The sequence below is a fragment of the Heterocephalus glaber genome, unplaced genomic scaffold, assembly GCF_053883595.1.
Source record: "Heterocephalus glaber isolate CG9 unplaced genomic scaffold, H.glaber_assembly_v1.0 deba00001690, whole genome shotgun sequence".
NCBI lineage: Eukaryota > Metazoa > Chordata > Mammalia > Rodentia > Bathyergidae > Heterocephalus > Heterocephalus glaber.
In genome coordinates, this window is record NW_028258415.1 from 223,896 (window position 1) to 248,158 (window position 24,263).

The 24,263-nt window shown below is 37.2% G+C and overlaps 1 protein-coding gene across 3 annotated transcripts in view; it reads right to left on the reverse strand.

The window, feature by feature from the left end:
- Synpo2 (synaptopodin 2) overlaps nucleotides 1-24,263 on the reverse strand; it is a 194,537-nt gene that overhangs the window by 31,518 nt on the left and 138,756 nt on the right. For all 3 annotated transcript variants that reach the window (XM_004870045.3, XM_004870043.3, XM_021248464.2), the window contains exons 2-3: nucleotides 5,100-5,251; nucleotides 584-1,395 (exon numbers count right to left, since the gene is read on the reverse strand). In XM_004870045.3, coding sequence (XP_004870102.2) covers nucleotides 584-1,395; nucleotides 5,100-5,251 — 964 coding nt within the window. The remainder of the gene's footprint in view (nucleotides 1-583; nucleotides 1,396-5,099; nucleotides 5,252-24,263) is intronic.

A 24,263-nucleotide genomic window follows, 5' to 3' on the forward strand; every position in this document is an offset into this window, starting at 1 on the left:
GTTGAGTGAAGACATTTACAACAGAAAGGATCATGTAACTGCTCCGTATCACACATGTCCTTGTCTGTCAAGCTCACTTCTGCAAGCATCATCAAGCTGCAAAGCAACTTTTTTTTCAAAATGAAGATCTGCTTTTAATATCAGTGGTGCAGCCTGTATTTTAAAGGCAGGCACCTCAGCAGCAGACTGAACGAACCACTTTCTCACATTTAAGCTCAGCATCTGCATGACTACCAATATTCTTACAGTATTTAAATATGAAACATTATCATATTCTGAAACAAAAAGGTACATTGATAATATTATTTTCTTTAACAGTCCCTGTACCTTGGGGGATAAAAGAAGTTCATGAAGAAAAAAATTAAATTTACTATGAAGTTCAAACTTATAACTTTCCATTCAGAATCTAGTATTCTTCACAATTTCATGTTTGGCTCTTTTTTGAATTAATTAAATATTTTTAAAAGTTAATAAAAGACAGAAGAAAAATCTTTTTTTAAAATCCATGCAGGCAAATCAGCAGCAAAGTACCCAAAGCCCCCAGACCCCTGAGAGGCAGTCACCAGCCCAGGGCAGGACTTACGTGAGTGCCGCGCTCTGTGCTTGTGTGGTCTGCTGTGATCTTTTTCCCAGCGTGGATCTTCCCCCTGCTCTGTGCTTTCTGATGAGACGGCAAAGGAGACCAGAGAAGGAGGTGCTTCGGACTGCCCTCCTTCCCCTGGAGAAGCCACACACCCCTTTTCTGCCTGCAGCCTGCACCCTTCAGTCTTCTGCCTGTCAGAGCAATCAAGGATCACTTCCACCTGGGCCAGCCCCCCAGCTGCTACTCCACTCCCATGGATCACTCTCGGCTCTCTGCTGCTGGAGACCTGGAGTGTCTTGCTGGACCTCAGAGAAAGGTCTGCTTTCTCATCAGCAGGGATGGAATTTATGAGGACAGCCCCCTCATGCTGCAAGCACAGGTCTGGGTCAGGAGATTTTGGCTTTTTAGCTCTCAGGAGACCCACAGCAGGGCTGCTGGAGTCCTTGTGTCTGTCCTGTGGAAGTGACAGTTGTAGCTCCACCACAGTGCCCAGCCTCCCTGCTTCTGCCTTTTCTCTTGAGACAACCTCTTCTGTCAAGGATCCCTCTAGAGAGTCGAGCATTTGGGGAGCTGTTTGATAGCTGGGGCCTCCTTCTTCTTTTATACTCCAGGCACAATCGGAACCACTTCTTTGGTCCTCAGCTACAGGAGCTCCGCTCTTGGCCAGGGAGATGGAGAATTCTCTGTACTGGGTCTCTGTAGCTGGTCGAATCTGCAGGGTGGTACTTTCCACATACCCCTCCTGTGTGAGATGCTCCAGGTTTTTGTTTTCAGTTTCAGAGACCACAGCCTCATTTATTTCACTGGATGGTCTGTGCACAGGAAAATAATTCCAGACAGTTAATTCAGAGCGTGTTGCACCTGCCAAAATTTTTTCCTGACATTTATGATGTCTAATACAGTACATGATACAATCAAAATATTTCCCCCAATGTCAGCTGCAAAATATTTGAAAACGAATTGCAACATCTTTGTCTGATTATGTAAAGAGCTTCTAAATAAACTTTTCTTTAAAGCACAACAAAAGTTCTTTGAAAGACTTTGAAACTTAAATCTATCCTAAATTCAACTTTAAAACAAGTTACAGGTTGTAATTGCATGGGGGTCCTTTTTCTGAAATTATTTGTATATTCCCAAATAACCATGTTTGCTCTAATGTGACAGTGCATTTCAATGTCTTGTTGAGTTTTAGTATAGACATGATAAAGTCACATAAACATATCTAGCAGCTTCAGATAAGTCTTTAATTACAGGTACTTCAAGTAATCCTTTTAGAGGCTTTCTTGAAAAGAATGAAATAGACGCTGTTTTTTAAGCTCTAACGAGAGTGTGTTTGGTAACAGGTGGACCCTGGCCCAGTTCTCTTGTGCAAAGAGAAATCCTTTCCATGCTGCATGAATCATTAAGTCATGGAGTATTTATAATCTGAGATTTCTTCTCTTCTATTGGAACTTGCATCTTGTAGCGTTTTTCCTTTTAGGATTTCTGAAGTCAAACTGTTCCTTTATTTCTCAGCTAAGAAGCCCAGAGCAGTTCAGCACAGTCCTTTGTTTGACCTTACTCATTCTCAGTAGGCTTTTTGCAAATTTTGGTTTTCAAGAACACACAGTGTCAGTTTAGGAGTTAAACAATTTCTTTTTAAAACTCTAAACCCTGAATGCTTTTAGAAGAGAAGCACCATTCACAGAACAGCTGTGGGAGATGCCTTCATTACTTACATTTGCAAGGGTTTTTTTTAAAGCAACAGCAGTAGCTATCTTTGCCCCTTTTCTGGTCCTTCAGAATGTACCCTACCTAATGCAGGGATTATCAATGGAAGCAGGGAGCTGCTCCTTCTATTCTACTCAAAGGAATTTACCTTAGAATTTCTGTGACAGTATAATTTCAGATCAATGGTCAAAATATTCACTCCTAACTTTGCTTTGGACTGTATTTGGCAAAACAAAACACAACAAAAACAGAGTAACAAACATAATGTAGCTTTCACTATGTAAAAAATTTGAAAAACTTCCTGGTACTATAGTATTTTTAAAAATTATACTACAGTGTTTTAAAACATGATGACAGCAAATTAGATCATTCATTTATAGGAAATGATAAGTACACTCCATCAAACTGCATTTGAGGGTGCCAAAAGGTCAGAGAGTTCTAGTCTAAGAAAGCCTTAGAATGGAAGTAGATTAAGTCACTTTGAATTATGTTAACAATCAGTTATGAAGCTAAGAACAGAGTAGGTTCAATTCACTCCAGCCTTATAAACTGGAATACAGGCAAATGGGCCAGATAAATGTTAACATTTCTTGGTAACTAGAGTAAAATGTATACTGCAGGTCCCCAGCTTAGGAACATCCAAGTTACGGACTTTCACAGAAATGAACGGAGTTCGTATTAGGAACATTCTTAGTTGGGAACAAATCTCAGGAGTAGCTCAGCTGTCTGCTGGACATTGTCACAGTTGTGCAGCTGTGTGCTTACTGTATAGTGCAATAGCGCACATAGTACAATGTTCAACCAGAGCCCAGGATGTTCTGAAGCAGGAGGAAAAGCAGTGGTGATAAGGAGAGCACTGCTAGGAAGTGCAAGGCAACGCACATTGTATATTTGTGTCAAAGATGTGTAACACTCACTTTGTGGGACTTACGATGAATCTGACTTACAAATGTTCTCCTGGAACAGAACTCATTTGTGAGTCGGGGACTTACTGTATACATAAATAAAAGCCATAAAAGCATGAGAGGAGAGAGATTAAAGCTTTAATCACCTCCTTTTCAGTCTCTACAGGCCCTCAATTATACAATTTATACATTATAATTATATAATTTATCTTTTTATATCTTATTGTTTTAATAAAATTTAGATAGTGAAGACTTGGTGTTAAAGGATTTTTAAGGATGGTATAACCAGCCATCTCTGGGCAATAACCCAGGAACAGTCAAACACTTGTCTTCCAGTGAAGACATGGTGTGAGAGACATATTTCATTTCTAGGAACAATGTTCAGATATCTACAGTGGTGGTGAAGGTGGTGGTTATGCTGATAATTATCTTTGAGCTGATTTTAACTTGGATTTTAACTTGGAATTCTATCTTGAATCCTATCAATTAATTATTTCATAAAAAAGTTAAAATACTTAAGAGAAAATAATAATAGGCATGATTCATTTACTTCTGAAGTTAAATATGTACCTAAGGTTCAACTGTAAACTTCTATGAATTTTCACTTGGGTGTCCCAAACCAGTGTGTTCCAGATAAATTGGCCTCAGTTGTAATGCTAAAGGCATTACAAAGGGAATAAATTGGAAAAGGTTGTTTCTCCATTTTTGAGCATGAGTGAACCTTTACAAAATGGAAGTCTTGAAATAAGTAATAGATTAATACGTGGTGACAGCAAACACTGGAACTAAATGTGGTAGTATTCCTCTTAGGTTCCTTTTAAAAGCAAATAGTAGCTTTATAAGTAAGTGGGATCCTAAAGCCTTAAACATGGAACTTCGTGAGTGAATATTTAGATGGGAGATTCTAAGACTATGTTAGATTTCCTCTATTGGCCAATGATTTTGGCAGTAGTGAGCTCATTTTTGAATAGAAATGGAATCATGCTGAAGGGTTATCAGGAATGACACTCTAAGCAGTATTTCTGCAAAGTTAAGGCCAGATTCAGAGGGCTTTAAGATTATGTGACATGTTCTCTGACACCTCCTGGAGGCCATACTCCAAGAAGCTAAGACATTCATGTCTGGATAAGATAATAGGGCTTCAAGTTAAAAAATCAGTATGGATTGTACTGTGATTTGTACCATAGCAATGTTGATGCTATTGTGTGTGTGTGTGTGTGTGTGTGTGAGTGTGCATACCCATGAATGTGTGATTGCCCTTGCTGTTATTTTCTTTTGTTTTATCTTTAAAAGTTATTTCTGCATTTTTAAAACAATAGTAGTAATTGGAGAGATGGAATTCACAAAGGATTTGCTTTGATAGTCCAAAATCTTCATTCTCAACATAAGCTTTTGTCTATGTTCAAATATTGGCTTTACTGGAAGTCCTGATAAGTAGAAATCCAACTGCTTTCAAGTTTTTTGTTGCCTTTGCTTTCCCTTCCTTAGGTATTTTCTTTCTAGAAAAATTATTATACAGTTCAATGGTTTCATTCTTAAACATTTTTAATTAATCTATGAATCTGGGAATTATAACTGAGTGATCCTGATTCATCAGAAAGTCCTGTTCTTGGAAAGCAGTATTAAATTATGCTCAATAATACAGAGCTTTCTAAGGAAGAAGTCTGTAATACCCAAGATTTTCAACAAATTACTTGCAAACACAGATTTTCAAGTTAATTCTCAATTAACCAGAAAGCTTGAAAAGAACTGCCACTGAGATGTTTCTGCTCCACTCCCCTGACCTCCTCTCCACGGATAACCCAGTTCCCTGGTAGATCACATGATATACATGTATTAGAGCTATCATTGTTCCCATTTAATTTCCAAAGCAAATCTATATTCCAGCAAATGTGTTGTACCTTTTGATGAGCATCTGGAGAGAGTCTGTGATGCTTTCCATGAGTTTGATGACTTCTGGGTAGGTGAGGTCCGCACACAGGTTGCCATTGATAGACACCACCTCATCCCCCTCACACAGCCCAGACCCTGAGGCTTTGCTCTGGCTTCGAATCTGAGTAAAGTAAAATAGGAAGCATAGTTACAATCATACACGTTGTAAAAATCATGCCACCATCTCTGAGAGACAGAGTTCGCCAATTAAAAAAATTAAGCACATTCATTTATTTAGTGTTTTGACAGATTTAGGATCTTCCTTGCATTTTTCTAATGTGTTAGAACCAAGCCTGCACAGGCACTGCTTCATGAACTTCTTTTATTAATGTATTAATTTTTTATGAGTACATGTTTGTGATGCATAGTGAATGCATTCATTGTGGGGAGTTGGTACATGCACAGAATGCATCTTAATCCTTTTTCCTTCCCTTTCCCCTCCATTTTCTCCCCTCTCCCTCCAATTTCTAAGTCATCTATTAACCTATGAGACCATCTTAACACTTGTCACCACCTCCCAAACACACCACACACATAGAATCTAGGCATCATGTCAACATTTAATTTATAACATTGTAAATAAAGAGGAGAAAAGGAAATTAAATCAATGTAAAAGAACTATAATGAAAGAAAGGATGGGAAAAGATACTAGGTGTTTAAATTGATCATACATGAAAAATAATTATCCCACATTGCAGAGTTTTATCTCAGTCAGAAAGGGACTGTTTCCATTAACATAAAATATAACAGCCCCTCCCATGGCCAAGGAAAGTGGAGAACTGCAACTGAAGAGGAAGATGCAGGACAGAGCACTGTTTGAAGAGAGAGCTGTCCAGATAAAGAGATGATGGGAACCATCCTAGTATCAGGACGAGATGATATAGCTGGTATACTAGGGAAAATGTCAACAAGAGAAAACTTTAATTGAAATCAATTATTTAAGGCATAGTACTAAGTACTAAGTAAAAAAGAAAGGAAAAAATGAGATTATTTTTGCAAAAAAAAAAAAAGATTACTTTGCAAATAATAGAAACAGCCCTGCTTTAAGGACTGCATCATATTCTAGCACAGAATGATATAGAAGAATAATAGGGTAAAAAACCTAGATGAGAACTTGGGACCCTAGAAGAGGAGAACATCAAAGAGTGGAATAATGGCAGAGGGTTCTCATTTGCTCTTCAGTGAGGAGGAACTGGAGGCTGATATCTGCAGAATTATGGTTATGGTAAGATTGTATGCTGATTATTCTCTATCTGCCCTTCTAAGGCCTATTCTTGACCCTCCCCTGTGGGGTGAGGGGCAATGGCCTCAAGAGATCACATTGGCTTCTAGTTGGGTTTGGTCAACAGGAAGTACCAGTAAATGGTCAAAGAGTAAGGGGAAGGAGAGATCAGGATGGTTCTCCATGCTCATTATGCTGGGTCATAGCCTGCTGACAGCTCTGTTCCTTGGTCTAAAGAGTCCTGCCTCCCTCCCCACTGCTTTAACTTTTGTTATGTTCCAATAGCACACAGTCCCTCCTTGCATCTTCAGGCCTAAGGGTAATAAGAACTTCCTGTTCTTGATCTCTGGGTTTCTGGGTACTTCATTACTATTTCTTGGTTCACTTAAATGTGATTTTAGTCCTTACATTACGTTATATTCCTTGAGCTTCCCACTTATGCCCTGCTGGGATCCTAAGTGATACTAATGTAGTTAGATTTCATTTTATAATGTCAGCTTCATACGTAGTTCTCAGTGAACCATGTATCACATGATCATACAACTTCAAACTTGAGAGCACTTTAAGATGCTAGCTCGGTATTTTCTACAAAGGGTAATCCCTCTGTGACTATTAAAATTAAGATTGAGTCCAGAGGCTTCAAAACTTGGTAAGCAGAATTTCTTGAAGAATGTTTTCATGTCAAGTTCAGATCTCATTGGTCATGAAACAGATTTCAATTTATCTCTGATAGCTTTTACACTAATCCCTGTTGAGATCTTACTGAGATTAATATATTAACTGATAGAAGTTTGAAGTTTACATATTCAGATACATTTACATCTTAAATAATAATCCTAAAAGTGAAAGAATACCTTTAGGAGCCAAAGCAATGGTACTATTAAAATTTGAAGTCAGTTAGTTTTGCTCTTGGAGTTTTGCTTTCCTTTTATTGCCATAAATTATAATTGATATAAGGTCTTCCCTTTTTCTGACAAATCAGCATCATTATTATTATTATTATTTTTTTGGTACTGAGGATCGAACTCAGGATCTTGAGCTTGTGAGTGAGGCAGCGGAACCACTGAGCTAAATCCCCAGCCCAGCATCACTGTTTTTGTGGGAAGAACATAACAACTTCTTCCCAAGGCCATAAGGAAGCAACAAAAGCAATGGAAGAGAATATTTGCCTGATTTTGAAATATTGATTGAATTGGCACGTACATTTGTTTTGTTTTGTTTTACATGAAATATTTAGAAGATCACAAGATAATTGTTAATAAGCCAAGGATAAAATTACATCCAATCATGGACATTCAGATTAGAATTATACTTATTTTTCACATTTTATTCTTTGAAATTTATCAAATAAAATTAGACGAGTAACAAAGCATATTTTTGAGGCATAAAAACCTTCATTTGATGGAGTCCTTCATTTGATAGAGTCAAATCTCCTAGAATCCAAACAGAAAATTCATTCTTTGGAGAACCAGAGGTTTTCTATTCATGAGAACAAAAGTGTCCTATATTCTGTGCCCCCTAGGGGCCGATTTTAGGTGAGGTTTCTTTTGTCATCAATAAGCTATTTCAGTTTTAAGCAGCTTCATCGGTTTGCAAAGCAGGATGAAAAGCTGATTCCTGGAAATTAATACATCCTCAGCTTAACAGAATGTCTGTCATCCAAACGTGTTGTGTGATGGGAAATGTGCAGTTCATCATCGTGCTTGTCAAGAGGAGCTTCTAATGGTATCTGAATAAGCCAGAGCAACACAGTGGAGTATCTCAGTCCTGCAGAGCATACATTCTGAGGGCAGCACTCAGAATCCACTGCTGTGGTGGTGTTCTGCTGACTTTTTTCAGTTGTCTGAACACAGGAAATAGTATCTCATGAGCCATATTAAGTATGGTGATATTTTCCTTGACACCAAAGTGTTTCTGAAAAACTAACCCTCCTCCGTTTTCCATGGAACTATTTACTCAAATGAAAAGGACATAATAGGGACTCTTATGCCTAAACCCATACCCTGCAATGACCAACTTCACCAATACAGCTCTGTTCATAGGTACATCATGACAGATAAACATGCAGTAATAAACAGATTTTTCCTTTTTCCCTTCCTTCCTTTTTTCCTTCCACTCTCCTCTCCTTTCCTTTCCCTCACTTTCTGAGACAGGTTCTCCTTATGTGTCCCAAGCTGGTCTCAAATTCTTGTATGTATGCCTCAGCCTCCCAAGTGCTGTAGCTTTCTAAAATGTAAAATGGGGCTAAGGCATCATCTGTCTAGATGATGAGTGAGCATTGGGCATGATGTGTGCAAAGTTCTATGATGTGCATACAGCTCAGACAGCTGCTCATGAAGGGACTAGTGAATAAATGTATTGGTTTCCTGTATGCACGCGCACACACACACACACACACACGCGTGCGCGCATGCACATACATGCATTTACCCACAGACACAATGACACACAAGAAACATGCCCAGGGAAAGGAAAAGCTGTAAAAAATATTAGCGCTTGGTCTATAAGATATTTGAAAACATCTACATTTATTTTCTAGGTGTGTGTGTGTGTGTGTGTGTGTGTGTGTGTGTGTGTGGTGGTAGAGACCGAATTTAGGACCTCTACCACTGATCTACATCCCAAGCCCTGCCAATTTCATTTTTATTCAGGTATTTGGAATTATCTTATCAAAATATTTTATCTCATAAGGCAATATTTTATCTTTCTTTTCTTCTGGAAGTACAAACTTCATAACTGAAAATAACGGAAGAAAATGAGCTTGTTTTATGCCTTTTGGCACAAATAATACAAATAAATATTAGTAGATTGTGCTTACTAAGAATTTACTATTAAGTTTTTTACATGTGGTATGACTTATTCCTACAAAACCTTAGAAGACTCTATGTACTTCCACTTGTTCGTGTTTGTATGGTTCTGCCATCACATTCATCTTATATGTCAGACAACTAAGAATCAGACAAATGAGTACTTTGCCTAAAATCACACAGCTGGGACCAGAACTAAACTCCCAGGAATCGGACACCAGAGCTTGTGTCTTTAATTACTGTACAAATCACCTCCCTGATCAACGTTCTAAATTCTCTACCATAAACTCTAGGGTGAGAAGAGAGGAGGAGGAAAGAGTAGCATCACAATTGGTAGAGGAGTGGAGTGCAGTTGGAAAGGAAACAGTAAAGATCATAAGTTTGCCTGGTTACTCCACAAGCCAGTGGTTGGGAAAGGCAGGTTTGGTTTGGTCTTATTATTTATTTTTTATTATCCTAGTTATATATATAAAATATTCTTTAAAAATTGGAAACTAAGGGCCAGGGATTTAGCTAAGTGATGCCACCACCTGCCTCAGAAGCGGAAGGTCCCGAATTTGATCTCCAGTACCAAAAAAAAAAAAAAAAAGAAACTAGCCAGTGATCAATGTGTCTCAAATTCAAAATTAAGAAATATTATCTTCTTTGAAAAAAGAAATATTATCTTCTACAAGCTATGGTATGATAGAATATAGCTATATGGGCAGCGAGATTCCTCCAGTGATGCCATTCCGCACCTATTGCATCAGACCATGAATGAATAGCTATCTGTAAAATACTGTATTCCCTTTCAGTGTCTCTCAAATTCATCACATTACATAACCAAGAGATACTGATAATGTAAAGAGTTACCAAATACTATGTTTCATTACTTGTCACTCTCTTTACTCTATGCTGGGAAAGACTTGTTTTACAGCAACCAGATGAAATGGAGAGGTAAGACATCTCTGGGAAATTTAACAACATTATTTGCATGTCATAGAATAAATTGAGAAAAATTCCAGCTATTCTATTTAGTTTTATTAATAATTCCTTGGCAACATGAGAAGAATTAACTGAGAGCAAGTTTCAGAATTGACTTCTCATAAAATTTTGGACTGAACCTAATTTTTTTGGTACGGGAGATCGAACTTAGGACCTTGCACTTGTGAGGCAGGCACCAGCACCACTGAGCTAAATCCTCAGCCCTTAACCTAATTTTTGTTGTATATGTGACATAAGAATCATGTCTACCTGCTTTCAGTTGAACTAAATTTTATCTCAGGAACTATATTTTTGTGTATAACTCATTAACAAATCCTCTTGGAAAACATCAGAGTACATGGTAGGACCAAGATAATCTCTCCCTTAAATTTCTCTACCATATTCTACTGAAATTTATGAAAAAGTATAAAAACTTATCATAAATCTGGGCTATCATGTGGGCGTGTTCTCAATCTACACAATAAAGTCTCAGGGACCTGCTGTTAACTAAGACAATGCAAAAGATGATTGTAGAGATTGCAGACAATTAAAGATTTAGAGATTAAAACCTTTTGAAGGAAATTGTAAAGTAGTCTATGATAGTAGTCCTTCTGAAGCTCCAGTTCTTTCTCAGTTTCCTAGTTCAACCATTCGGCAAAACTTTCTTAGGCCTGTGGGACAAAATCTCATAAGTATTCCCTCACCCACCTGCTCTTAAACCAAAACCCTAAGTAGATTTGTATACTTCAGCTGACAATAGAAAATTGATCAGAAGGCCTGCTGGGAAGCACAGCAAGAACAGTGATGATGGTAACTAAAGTTTTAGAAATAAGCAAATCTTCTTTAGGGCTTTTTACTCAGAGCCTGAAGTCCAAACTCAGTCCTTGGTGAGGCAATTTCCTAGTCCCAAGGATGAGTTCACAACTTGCTGGCAATTCATCTTTGTAGTGGTACAATATGACTGGAAAATAATAGAAAAATTACTGCACCATTTCTGTGCATCATTTTCTGCACAAGAAGGTAAAAAACCCAGAATACAATGAAATAAAACAATAGCAACCCAAGTAAAGTTTTTATTGTAGGAAGCAAGGAGCATCCTGTTTAGTGAAGAAATTCAAATAGTGAAATAGAAAAAAATGAATTGAGAAAATGTCTAATATGGGGGTAAATAAAAATGAGAAATAAATAGGAAATTAAAGAAATAATTTTGTAAACCATCCATCAGTGGAGAAGAAGGGAAAAATCATTCAGTTGTTTGCTGAACTTCTGTACCAAACTTTTAGCATACTGTGTGTTGCAGAGGATGAGAAAACAAAACAACAGCTCTCAGCTCTTTCAGCTGGGGATAGAGCTGGGGTAGCAGGTCTACCTACCTCCAAGAAACTGGCATTTGGAACTGAGATAAGAAGACAGACACATGAGACTGTGAGGCATCCATTGTGCTGATGCAGATCTGGTTGATTATTTTATCCTAGATTCAATACTTCTATTGGCAGCTTCTTAATTTCACATCTTGATTAAAGTATGTAACACTGGTTCCTGGCTCCCAAGCTTTCTAATCTTGGTGAGTGTTGCCAATACGTTGGGCAACCAGTTCCTCCCTGTTGTTTGAGATCACTCCTAGTGGCTATTCCTAAACTCTCCCCTTCCACATCTTTTGATAATTCTATAACCACCAATTATATTCCTTCCTGATTAAAATAAGTACAAAGGTTTCTTATTTCTGCAAAAGAACTCTGGACTGATGCAGAATGATAGAATTAAGGGTGAAAGAGAAGGAGCAACTATTTTCAGACACAGAAAAGAAGGGGGAAAGGATTTAGATGCTGATATTTCGAGACAGACAAGAGAGACAATACAGGAACTTATATTAGCTAATTGCATGAGATCATCTCCCAAGAATAAAAGAGGAAGGGCAGATGAGATAAAACTGTAGGACAATGAAGTTTAGAAAAGCCATTACAGAGTTGCATACTAGGAAATCAGTTTGAGAAATGAAAACTTTGTAAAAAACCTATATGAAAGAAAGATAATTTTCAACATGCTGTTCTAAAAGAAAAGTAGAAGATCTCTAAAAGGAAGCAAGCTTTTCTCCACCAAGGCATTGATTGATAGATATATAAAGGATTGAATAAGGGATTCAATCCTAGAAGTCATTGACCTAAGTAATGGAAATAAGTCTTAAACAGTACATTCAAATCAGGTTGCAGATGTCAAGGCAAGAGGACACTAGGGCTTTTTGGTTATTCTGTATTCAGTTCAAGCTCTGAAACTTGTTCTCATGTTGAGTTTTAGTTAGAAAACCATGAACTTTCTTATTCATGTCACTAATATATATCCAAATACTGCACAAAAACTTTTCATTTTGGATGGTTGTCTTTACCCTTAGGGACCAAGTCACCATAAAAGTAAAAAGCATTTCTGGTAGCAACTTTGGAAAGGTTCCTGGGGTAATAACTGTTCTTGACAGGAATGAAAGCCCTAATCCATGGGGCTGCATACTTAAGAATCTGCATACCAAAGTGATTCCACAGGCAGAAATGGTGCTCTGTGTAACTGCTTTGCACTGTTATAAAGCAGCCATCATTATGAAAGAAAACTAACAAGTACTAATATGGAATGGTATTCTCTGCTTTTCCTTCTTTCCCGAGAATGTAAACATCCTTTCAGAAAACCACTAATGGACCACAACCTGTGAGGATGCATCCCTGTCTACTTTTTTGTTGAATTAAGATATGAAAAAATACACAGAGGTTTTTCAACTGTAGGCAGATTCTTTTTATAAACATTTACACTGAACAAGAGAAAGAAAACTTCTTAAGGAGTTCCTAAATAAGCACATGTCAAATTTAAAAGATCAGATGAACAAGTAGTTTGTTTAGTAAGAGTTGATAAGAAAAGAGAACAGAAGTGGAACTCACTGAGTTTCCCAAATCTAAATTTGTATTTGTTAATTAGGCATATAAGTTATAGCTAAATAATTATTGGGCTAGCCAGGTGTGAGAGCACATACCTGTAATCCCAGCACCCTGGGAGGCTGAGGGAGGAGAAACACAATTTCAAGCCCAACATGGGTAACTTGGCAACTTAGCAAAACTCTATCTTAAAATAAAAATATAGTAAAAGGATTGAAGGATGGGGATGTAGATCAGTGTGAAATCCTAGTACAGCAAAAAAGAAATTATACTAATAAGAATTTAGTAATATAAAAGAACCTATAATAAGAAGGTTCAGATTTGCAAGTGCTCAAAATACAGTAAAAATAAAGTTCACTAAAACTTCTGTATATTATTATGAGTAAAAGAATCTGGGTCCTTTCCTCAGTATGTTCAGTCAATTTTATACTACTTTAATTAGGCTTTGTTATTTCATTTACAGAAAATTAGAAATGGGGGGGGCAAGCATGCATCCTACATATAGAAAGATGTTATAGTTAATGCTAATGCCAGGGCCTAAAAGCCAAAGTTTAACACAAAATCTTAACAACAACAAAAGACTCAATACTGGGCCATCTCAAGAAGATGGGAAAACTCTCACATGCTTAATAGGATTTAATATCTACTGGAATCAACCAAATAGTGGGCATTGATAAGAGTGATCCTCAGTCATTTAAGATGTTTAAATCACTTTTAGTAAACTGATTAGATGCAGCAAAGCATGTGATACCTTTTAGAAAGTGCACATTCCAAGTATCAAAAATAGAAGTTTTGATATTGAAGGGTATAACTGGATCTGAGGCACTGCCACTTTCATAAAGTAAGGGACCTAGGTTAGAACTCACAATTGAAGGTGGCAGGCACTTTGCTTGTGTTGGTATTTTTATCAAAATAGTTTGGATTCTGAATATGTTTCATGTACCCTAAAAAGTATATCTGTCTGAAATGCCCAGTTTTTCTGTAGCTCTGGACATCTGCAAATTTCCAGTATTTGATTGAACTAGTGAAGTAGTTTATTCTTCTATTTTGTTCATAAATAAAAGTATAGGTAAAATAATATATGCAATATGAAAAATGCTTTCCAAATGAAGAATAGAGACTTTTCTTTTCTTTCTTTCTTTCTTTCTTTCTTTCTTTCTTTCTTTCTTTCTTTCTTTCTTTTTTCTTGGTTTTTTGAGACAGGGTCTCACTATGCAGTTCAGGTTGGCCTTGAACTTGTGGCAATTCTCCTGCCTGGGAGATTTGCTGGGACCACCATGCCCAGCAAGAGTAGAGATTTTTAATAAGCGTGCAAGTTCTATTGTTTTTCTCAGGACTTGAAGTTGTTAGTAAACTGGAGATCTTATCCTAATTCTGTCATATCTCATATGACCTTGAACAAAGAATGTAAGCTCTCAGGGAATCATCTTCCTTATCCAGAGAATGAAGGAATTCCCTCTGGATTCCTAATTCTATGCCTATTAGACATTCACACATACATACAATATAATTAAAGTGCTTCCATTTGGGAAAGAATCACATAAAATTGTTACGGAGTTTTAATGTAAGAAGAATCACCAATCCAAACTTAAACTATTTGCACAGGTTTAGTCTGAGGAAGTTAAGCTGATTGCGCTAACCATTTACAAATAGTGGAGAGCAGGGGGAGGAGATAATGTCAGTGTCTTCACATAAATGGGATATTTGTTGCCACTCCAGCCATAAGATATACTGAGAAGCATGGATGCAAAAAGTGGCAAACTGGCTGGTGCAAGGCCAGAATTAAATCATATCAGAAAGACTGTGTGCTTGAGGGTGGGGCTGTTGAACGGATGACTTCTGAAGCTTTAATAAGCTGGACTTTCATTAAGGCCAGTATCAGTGTTTAAGAGTGTGTGACCCAAAGCAATTCCCATTTTAATCTTAGGAACCACTTGCACTCTTAAAAATGATTAAGGACTTCAAAACATGTTTGTGTGTGTGTATCTTATATATTAGTATTTACTATATTAGAAACCAAAAATGAAAAAATTTATTTTTGTGGTACTGGGGATTGAACCCAGGGCCTTTGCACTAAGCTACATCCCCAGCCCTGTTTTATTTTTTATTTGAGACAAGGTTTCATTGGGTAAATTAAGTTGCCCAAGCTAGGATTAAACTCACAATCCCCCTGCCTCAGATTCTCAGAGTGCTGAGATTACAGGCATGTACCACTACTACATCTGGATGAGGAATCAGAAATTTAAAATTTTTGTTTATTACATAATTTTATTAACAACATATGTTAATATACATCTAATGCATGTTAACATACATCCAGTGTATGTTGGCACAAATAATGTCTTTGTCTAAAAAATTGTATTTTCTAAAACGGAAGTAATTTAGTGAGGACAGTGACTTTTTTTTTCATTTCTATAAATCCCTTTAGTGTCTGAGCTTAATGGAAGACAGATGGATTCTCCTTCTGCTTCTGCACTCAATCTGCTGTAATGTGTTGACTGAAGGGTTTGAAGAAAACCAAACCTCAGACAAATATACGGTTGTGAAAGGAGTGTTTTAGTAGCCTTATAAGATAACTTTGGATTCTTCTTTAATTTTAAATTAAGAAGCAGTGGTTTCCAAAGTTTCCATGTAGAATTTGAAACCACAATAATGAATTTTTCAAATTGTTACATTAAAATCCATTGGCTCATTTTACATTTTGATTGGATATTTTATACCTGTGTGATTTTGCTACGTAGGGCACTGGTCATTTGGAAAATATCAATTCACTGTATTATATAAATCTTCCAAATGTTGATACATTTCATTACATAATATAAAAAAATCACCCTCATTAATATCACCAGTGATCTCCTCAGAGAAGTTTTTAAGTTTGGGAATCTATCAAATTCACAGTGGTAGATGAGAGTCTCTCAAAACTCTAATTTTTTCCTTGAAAGTTCGGATATTGTGAATTGTTTTCCTTGACGTGACAGGCTTGCTTTGCTCACTCTCTAGAAAACATCTGTTGAATCACTATAATTTTTGGTCTTTCATTCTTTTAATTAAGTAAAAATAATATTCCATGAAAACAACCTTATAAATACTTCCCTGAAATAAACATTGTATTTCACTGTTCAGCCAAAATGCTTCACACATTCTTTTCATTTTATCACAAAGAATATTGAAAGATGTGCACTTGTGATTTAACAAATTCAAACTTTTACTGCTTCATTAAGGACATTCTTATCAAGGCAATGACACCTGACTGAATGATACGGTGAAAGTGGCCTCACCCACCATTGCTTTTGCACTATTAGTGCAAATGTCAATATGATGAAAAAGACAAATAATGTTTAAGTAATATTAGCAAAATTGTTTGGGCCTCAGAGGATCTCTGAGACCTCCAGAAGTCTGCAGACCAGCCATCCTTGGCCTGTTGAGTATGTGAGTTGGAAAGGAGGAAAAACGCCTTGAAGGTGATGCAAGGGGCAGGGGCCGACACAGGAAGGAAGGCTGTCAGAGCTCGGAAAGGGTGCTTTTTAGGAACTGTGTTCTGGGGAGGTGTGTCTAAAACCAACCACAAATGCAGTCTAAAGATGACTGGAGATCTGGGGCACATGGAGAAGTCAAAAGTTTCAGCCCAGTGCTGGAGATTCAAAGTCCATTACGGAGAGAAAGGAGAAGGGGAAGAAAAAAATCTTCACTGTGCTCCATGGAATATCAAGGCTGCTTTGGAAATAGCTTCCATTCAGCTAGTTGAAATTCCTTGAAAACTGACATTTCAGTACAGAGATGTTTGTATCTCTACAATGTGAGGTATGTCTCCTATAGTAGCTCTGCCACAAATAAATGTGCTGAATATGAGATAATTAAATTTTACCTATGAATTTGTGTCAACTTTCCTTAGTCCCTGAGCTAACAGGCACTCCCACGCTTACCAGTCTCTATTTGTTCTTCTTCATAGTCTCTCTTAGGTATGGCATGATTAGGAAAGTATTATGTGATAAGCAAGGAATTCCTAGTGTATTCACGGAAAGGAATTGGTTCTATTGCATATTGGACATCAGAGATAACTGAGTTTTTCCCAGCAAAGGCAACAGTCATACCATGATTTAATAAGCAGCTCTGCAGCTGCTCCTGCCTATCACTCCTTTTCATCATCATTCCTCTGACCCTGTGAGAGGTGAAGTCACAAGGCAATCAGTAAAACTTAAAAATGCTCACCGTGTATAGGCTTGGTTGTGATTTATGGAGAACACACACACAGAAGCAGAGTGAGGCTGGAGTGAAGGCACCACAAGTGCTGCCACATTTCCTGCTGTTTATCTTGGCAGCTCCAAGTAGCTGGCCTGGGCTGTGGGAAAGATTTCCAAATCCTGTACTTCAAGAAGGGACACCAGGTTGATGCCAAGTGCCCTCTTTGTCCACGTAAGTGTTCTGTTGGTACATGGTAAAACGAGTCATGTTCCCTACTGGTACTAATAATTCTCCTGTTCATTGATGATTGAGGAGAGCCTGTGTGAGTGGCATTGTCTCCCCTAAAAGATGCTGGGCCAGAGTCAGCCAAGGAGACCTCTGCAAAGGCAGGCAAGTAGAGTCTGCTGCTCTCTCCACCCAGCCACAGTGCTGTGTGAAATTCATGTAAGCAAATGCAGGTGGAACTTGAGACATTGCTTCATTTGATTAGTTAATTATTAAATAATTATAGTGATTGAACTGATTGCCTTTGTGTGCCAATGGTATGGTCTCTGAAATACAGTAATGAATAAAGCCCTCAAAAGTCTTAGCCATTTTCCCCCCAGGTACCGGGGATTGAACCTATGACCTTGCATATGTTAGGCAAGTGCTGTACTGTTGAGTTACACCCCATCGGAGTCTTACATGCTCATACTGATAAAAACCAAATAAGTGTAACTCAGTATAATAACTTCTATGGCTAAGCTAAACACAGTATGGAAAGGGAGTGTATAGCAGGGCCATAGCAGGTATATTAGCTTTTCCATTGCTGGGACATGATACCGAATGCTCAATTTAAAGGAGGAGAAATTCCATTTGGCTCAAAGTTCAGAGAATTTAGTCATTGGTTAGCTGGCTCCAAGGCAGAAACATCATAGTGGAAGTGCATGGTAGAACAAAGCTGCTCAGTTCATGGTGCCAGGGAAGCAGAGCAGGGAACAGAGCCAAAGAGGAAGGAGCTGGCAACCATACATAGTGCCCAAATCATCTCCACGACCCACCCAGACACACCCAGGAGTGTCTAATATACTACTAGGTGTTTCTCAATCCAATGAAGCTGACAAAGCACAATTAGAGGTCATGGGGGGCAAGCCTTCTGAAGGAATTATATGTCTTAAAAGACAAATGTGGGCCTCATGAGGAGGGGCAGGGAAAGTCAGAGTGCAGAAGCTTTTGGCCTAGTGCACAAAGGATGCTCCATCGGTGCTAGATGAACTATCTGTTCACAACACAGCGATGCTGCCCATTGACACTGCAGTTTCTAGAAGGATTTGAGAATAATCCCTGTGTAGGTGAGCTAACCTTGCAACAGATGGTAACCTTGCAAAGACCTAGGAAACAATTCCCTCCCAGCTACTCCAAGTGAGGGTCACAGACCAGCTTATTGGAGGCTTGTTAGAAGTGCAGACTTAACCTCTGCCATTTAACAAAATCCCTAGGTGATTCCTATTCACATCAGGGTTTGAGGCTACGCTGTACTAAAAACTAAAAAAAAATGGTGACCTTCTAAAACAGTGATTTATAACTTTTGGTAAACATCAGACTGTCCTGGAAGAGAGGGGCTTGAAAAAATGCAGATATGCAGGTTTATTTCCCTATCTTCCATGGAAGCTAAATCTCAAAGGCTGGAACCTATGCACCTGCATTTTTTAAAGAAGCTTTCCCATGTGGTTTTGAGTGCATTGTTTGGCACAACATACTTTTATTTTCCATAAAGTACTCTAAGAAAGTTTTTTGGGGGCCGTGTGTGTGTGTGTGTGTGTGTGTGTGTGTGTGTGTGTGTGTGTGTGAAATAGGAATAGGAAGACCATTACTGAGCAACTCAGTGACTTTCTTCCAAGGAGCCATGTTACTAACTTTGTTGAGATTCAAGTAACTATTCTTTTTGAGGAGACTAGAAGATTCATCTATGTTCATTATTTTATGACTTTTTTGCATGACCTTTTATTTTAACTATATGATTTTTATTGTTCTGAAAACAAAAATGTCCCAAAGTCGAGTCTCTGGGTTAGAAGTCATGAGCAATGTAAGCAGAGTGCTGGTAAAGACCAGCCACCCATATGGAAAAACTATAACCCAGATTTCATCCCTATACAGATCATGTATGCAAAGATGTAGCACTCCAAAATTATTTCATGTAGCTTCTACCTGTACAAAAAGCCCCATGTACCATTTGGTAGTATTTGTGCTAGAAGTCTAACACAAATGTAACAACATATTCAAGTTCTAACCTATCCTGATTTTAATTTTTATTTGTTCTCTACCTGATTACAAATTTTTTTTTTTGAGACAGGGTCTCACAATGTACTTCAGGCTAGCCATGAACTCCTTATGTAACCCAGACCTGCCTCAAACTTGTGGCAATCCTCCCGTTTCAACATCCCGAGTGCTGGGATTACAGATGCATGCCACCCTGCCCAGCCATGATCACATAATTTATCATGCTAAAAATAAGGGGTTTCTCTTTGTTCTTGAGTTTCATTGACACTAAATATGAAGTTTTAATTTCCATTTTATTATTACATAAAACAAAAACAAAGAAATGGAACTAAACAGTGATTGAGATTTTTAAAATTTGATTTTATTGGTACATTTTAGGTATAAAATATAATGATATTCATCATTGGAAATTTGCACCTTTAAATAATCTCTCTTGGTCCTGATTTTTTCCCCCTTCCCTGGCCCTCCCCTAAACCCCTACATCCCTCCCTATTTACAAAGACTTTGTTTCCATTTTTTCATTTTCTCATATTAATTCCATTCCCTTCTTTCCTTTCCCCTACCCCTCCCACTTCCCCTTCCCCTTTACCCCTTTTCTTCCTATTTCACATTATCTATTATACCTTTTAGTCCTTGTTTACACTTTCAGTTTCTCACACTAGAGAAACTATTCGGTATTTACATGTGTGTCCTATTTATTTCACTTAAGAGTATTGACTCAGTGTGCCTCCATTTAGTAATAAATGTCTCTAATTTCTCATTTTTTATGGCTGAGTAGTACTCCATTTTATGAAAAAAAAACCCACACATTTTCTTTATCGAGTCTCCAGTTGATGGGCAATTGGGCTGCTTCCAAGTTTTAGCTACTACAAACTGTGCTGCTATGAACATGGGTGCACATATATCACTGTGGTATGATTCTTTTAATTCTTTGGGGAAGATACCCGGCAGAGGAATAGCTGGGTCAAATGAGACTTCCACTCCTAGTTCTTTAAGGTATCTCCATACTGATATCTCCATACAGTGGTTGCACCAGTCTACACTCCCACCAGCAGTGGAGCAGGGTTCCTCTTTCCCCACAGCCCAGCCAGCATTTGTTATTTGTTCATTTCTCTTTTTTTTCCATTAAGTTTCTTGGTACATTTTAGTTATAAAATAGAGTTACAGTCTTCATTGTGTTCTTGTACCATTACATGAGTATCTTGGTTCTTATTTTTTTCGCCTTCCCCTGCCCTTCCTTCACCCCTTCCACCCTTCCCTATTTGCAAGGACTTTGTTTCCACTTTTTCCTTTTCTCATATTTTTTCTTTTCCTTTCTTTCCTTTCCCCTATTCCTCCCACTTCCCCTACTCCTTTAGACATTTTCATCCTATTACACAATATCAATTATACATTTTTAATACAAATGTTTGGGGTTTTTTTTTGGTACCAGGGATCAAACTCAGGTCCTTGCACTTGCGCAGCAGGTGGCGAAACCACTGAGCTAAATCCCCAGCCCCAATTGTACATTTTTAAAATTACAATATCAAGATCTAAAAGACATTACCACAGATTTTACAGAATTTAAAAGGTTAAAGAAAACATATTACAAAAACTTTTTTTAAATAAAATTTGACAACTTCTAGAATTACCTTGTAAGACAAATTAATGAAACTGACTCTGGAGGAAATATAAAATTTGAATAGCACCTATTAAAGAAAGTATATTCCTAGCTTGAAAACCTACCTATATGACAACAGCAGGCTCAAATACATTTTAACTGATAAATTATATCAAACACTTAAAGCAGAAAAAAGAAGGAACACTTCTGCCCTCATTTTAGGAACTTAACATTGTGCTAATCCTAAAACTGGATAAAGATAATAGAAGAAAAAAGTATGAACATAGATAAACATTTATTTAACAAAACAAACAATTAGAAGTCAGATCTGACAGTACGTAGAAAGTGGTTTTATTATAGGGTTGGCAGTGTTGGTTTAGCATTGGAAGATCCACCCCCAAAAGTCATCATTTTAACAGAGGAAAGGAAAAAGCCATATGATCCTGTCACTAGTTGGAGAAAAAGTATTGGCCTAAATTCTATAGCTGTTCATGGTAAAAGCTATCAGGAGTCTAGAAGTAGAACAGAATCTTCTCAACAGATAAGCCATGTACTCCATACTTCCAGCAAAAATGCCTTATATGAATGGAGAAGATACAATGCATTCTCTGTAAGGTGGAGAACAAGGACAGATATGCCTAGTCTTCATCTGTCTATTAAACTTTGAAACAGAAGCCCAAACCAAAATAGTCTGGCAATAAAATGACAAAATTAGGATAGGATTGGCAAGGTAGAAGCAAAATCTTTACATGTAGATGAAATGATCATCTACAGAGAAAATACTAAGAAATCTCTAGGAGCCCCTAGAACTTGTATTTGAATTTAGCAGGATTAGAAAACACAAGGTATATAAAAATTCAGGTCTATCTATACTTGCTATAAATGAATTGGATATTGAAATTTAAAAGCTATGTAGGAGTACAAAGGACCTAGAAAAGCTAAAAACAAACAAGCAAAAAACAGTGTTGGAAGACATTTAGTACCTAATTTTAAGACTTCTTCTAAAGCTACAGTAATCAAGGCAGTGTTGGTGTAAGGAAAGACATATAGATCATTGGAATAAAACAGAGAATCTAGAAATAGAACCACACATATATGGTCCACTGAGTTTTGAAAGATTATTTAACATTAGCATTTTATAGAATATAACCTCAATTCAAGACCTGAGGAAGAGATAGTGTTTTCAGCAAAGGGCACAAGAACACCTGGTATCCGTATATAAAAAATTAACCTCAACCCTTTATTTCCATACATGAAAATAACTTGAAGGGATCTATGAATCTAAATATGAAAGCCTAAAAGTATAAAACTTTAAGAAGAAATTATAAGGGAAAATGTTTATGAATTCAGGGTAGGCAAGAACTACCTAGGATACAAAAGACATGATGTATAAAAGAAAAAAATTCATAAATGAGATTCCATCAAAATTTAGAACTTTAAATGACATCATTAAAATGAAAAGTAGTCCTTAAACAGACCATATTTACAATGCATATAATCTATGACCAGAATATATAAAGAAGTCTTACAGCTCATTAATAGACAAGCCAATTAAAAAGTAGACACAAGAAGATGATAAAAAGCCAGTACAGCACAAGGAAAGGTGTGCAACACTAGAATCAGAAAAATACTAATCAGTACAACAACAAGATTGAATTATACACTCATTAGGGAGATGAAGTTAAAATTTTTAAAAGAACAAATGTCAGCTTAGGTGTGACCAGTCAGAACTTACTAATACTGCTAATGGGAATGTAAAATGATAAAACCATTTTGGAAAACAATATAGAAATTTCTTTTATTACTGTTAAGAACCAACAGTTCTGTTCTTAAGTTTTTACTTAAGAGGAATGAAAACACATGTTCACAATAGATTTGTACATACAAGTTGACTAGCCCTTATCTGAAATTCTTGGGACCAGAGTGTTTCAGATTTTCATTTGAAATCCACTTGATCTGCAAAGAGGATAGCTACTCCTGTTTTTTGGGGGGAGGTTCCTATCACATGGAGTATTGTTTTCCACCCTTTAATTTTCAATCTATGGGTTTATTTTTGAATTAAATGTGTTTCTTGTATGCAGCATATTGCTGGATCTTGCTTCTTGACCCATTCTGCCAGTCTGTTTCTTTTGATTGGTGAATTCAGATGATTAATATAGATGGTTATAACATACATATTGACTTATCATTGTCATGACATTTTCTGGTTGTTGGATTCTCCCCCTTTGCGTTTAATTTCTTATCATGCACACCAGATTCATTCTGCTGGGCTTCCTGGGGTTGTGATCCTCATTGTCTTTTACTAGGATACTGTCTAAAATTTTTTGGAGTGCTGGTTTGGTATTCATGAAATTCCTAAGGTGCTCTTTGTCATGAAAGTATCTTATTTCTCCATCAATTTTGAAAGATAATTTTGCAGGGTACATCAATCTGGGTTGGAGGGTGTTTTCCTCTAGGCCTTGAAATACATTACTCCAAGCTCTTCTTGCCTTGAGGGTTTGCACTGAGAAATCTGCTATGATTCTGATAGGCTTTCCTTTATATGTGATTTGTTTCTTTTCTCTAACTGCTTGTAGAATTTTGTTCTTCTGTTGGTTTTCTGGAATCTTAACAATTATATGCCTATGTGTAGATTTTTTTTTTTGATCAAGGCTAGTTGGAGTCCTATATGCCTCGCTTATCTGTGTGTCGAGTTCTTTTCCCCTGCTTGGGAAGTTTTCTGCCATCACTTCTATGAACAGTTTTTTATATCACCTGCACTCTCTCCTCTTTCTTCATTGACTCCGATCAGTCTTATGTTATTCTTCTTTGCATCATCTAGCAGCTGCTGTATTGATTTCTTGTGGTCCCTTCCAATTTTAAAGAAATTTTTCTTTTCCTGGTCACTAATTGCAATCTTATCTTCTATATCTGAAATTCTGTCCTCACATTGGCTCATTGTGCTGCATAGATTTTCAATGGAGGTTTTAATCTCCTGGAAATCTGTTTGTATCTGTTTTATGGATTTCATTTGTTTCCTATGTTGGGATTCCATCATGTTCCTCAGATCCTCTGTTTTTTTCTCTGTGTCCTCTCTAGATTTATCAACCATGTCTTGCACTATGGGCACAATCTCTGCTGTTATCTGAGAAATTATTTCTGATTTCATTTTTTCCATATCCTCTTTTGTTGCCAGTTCAGGGAGT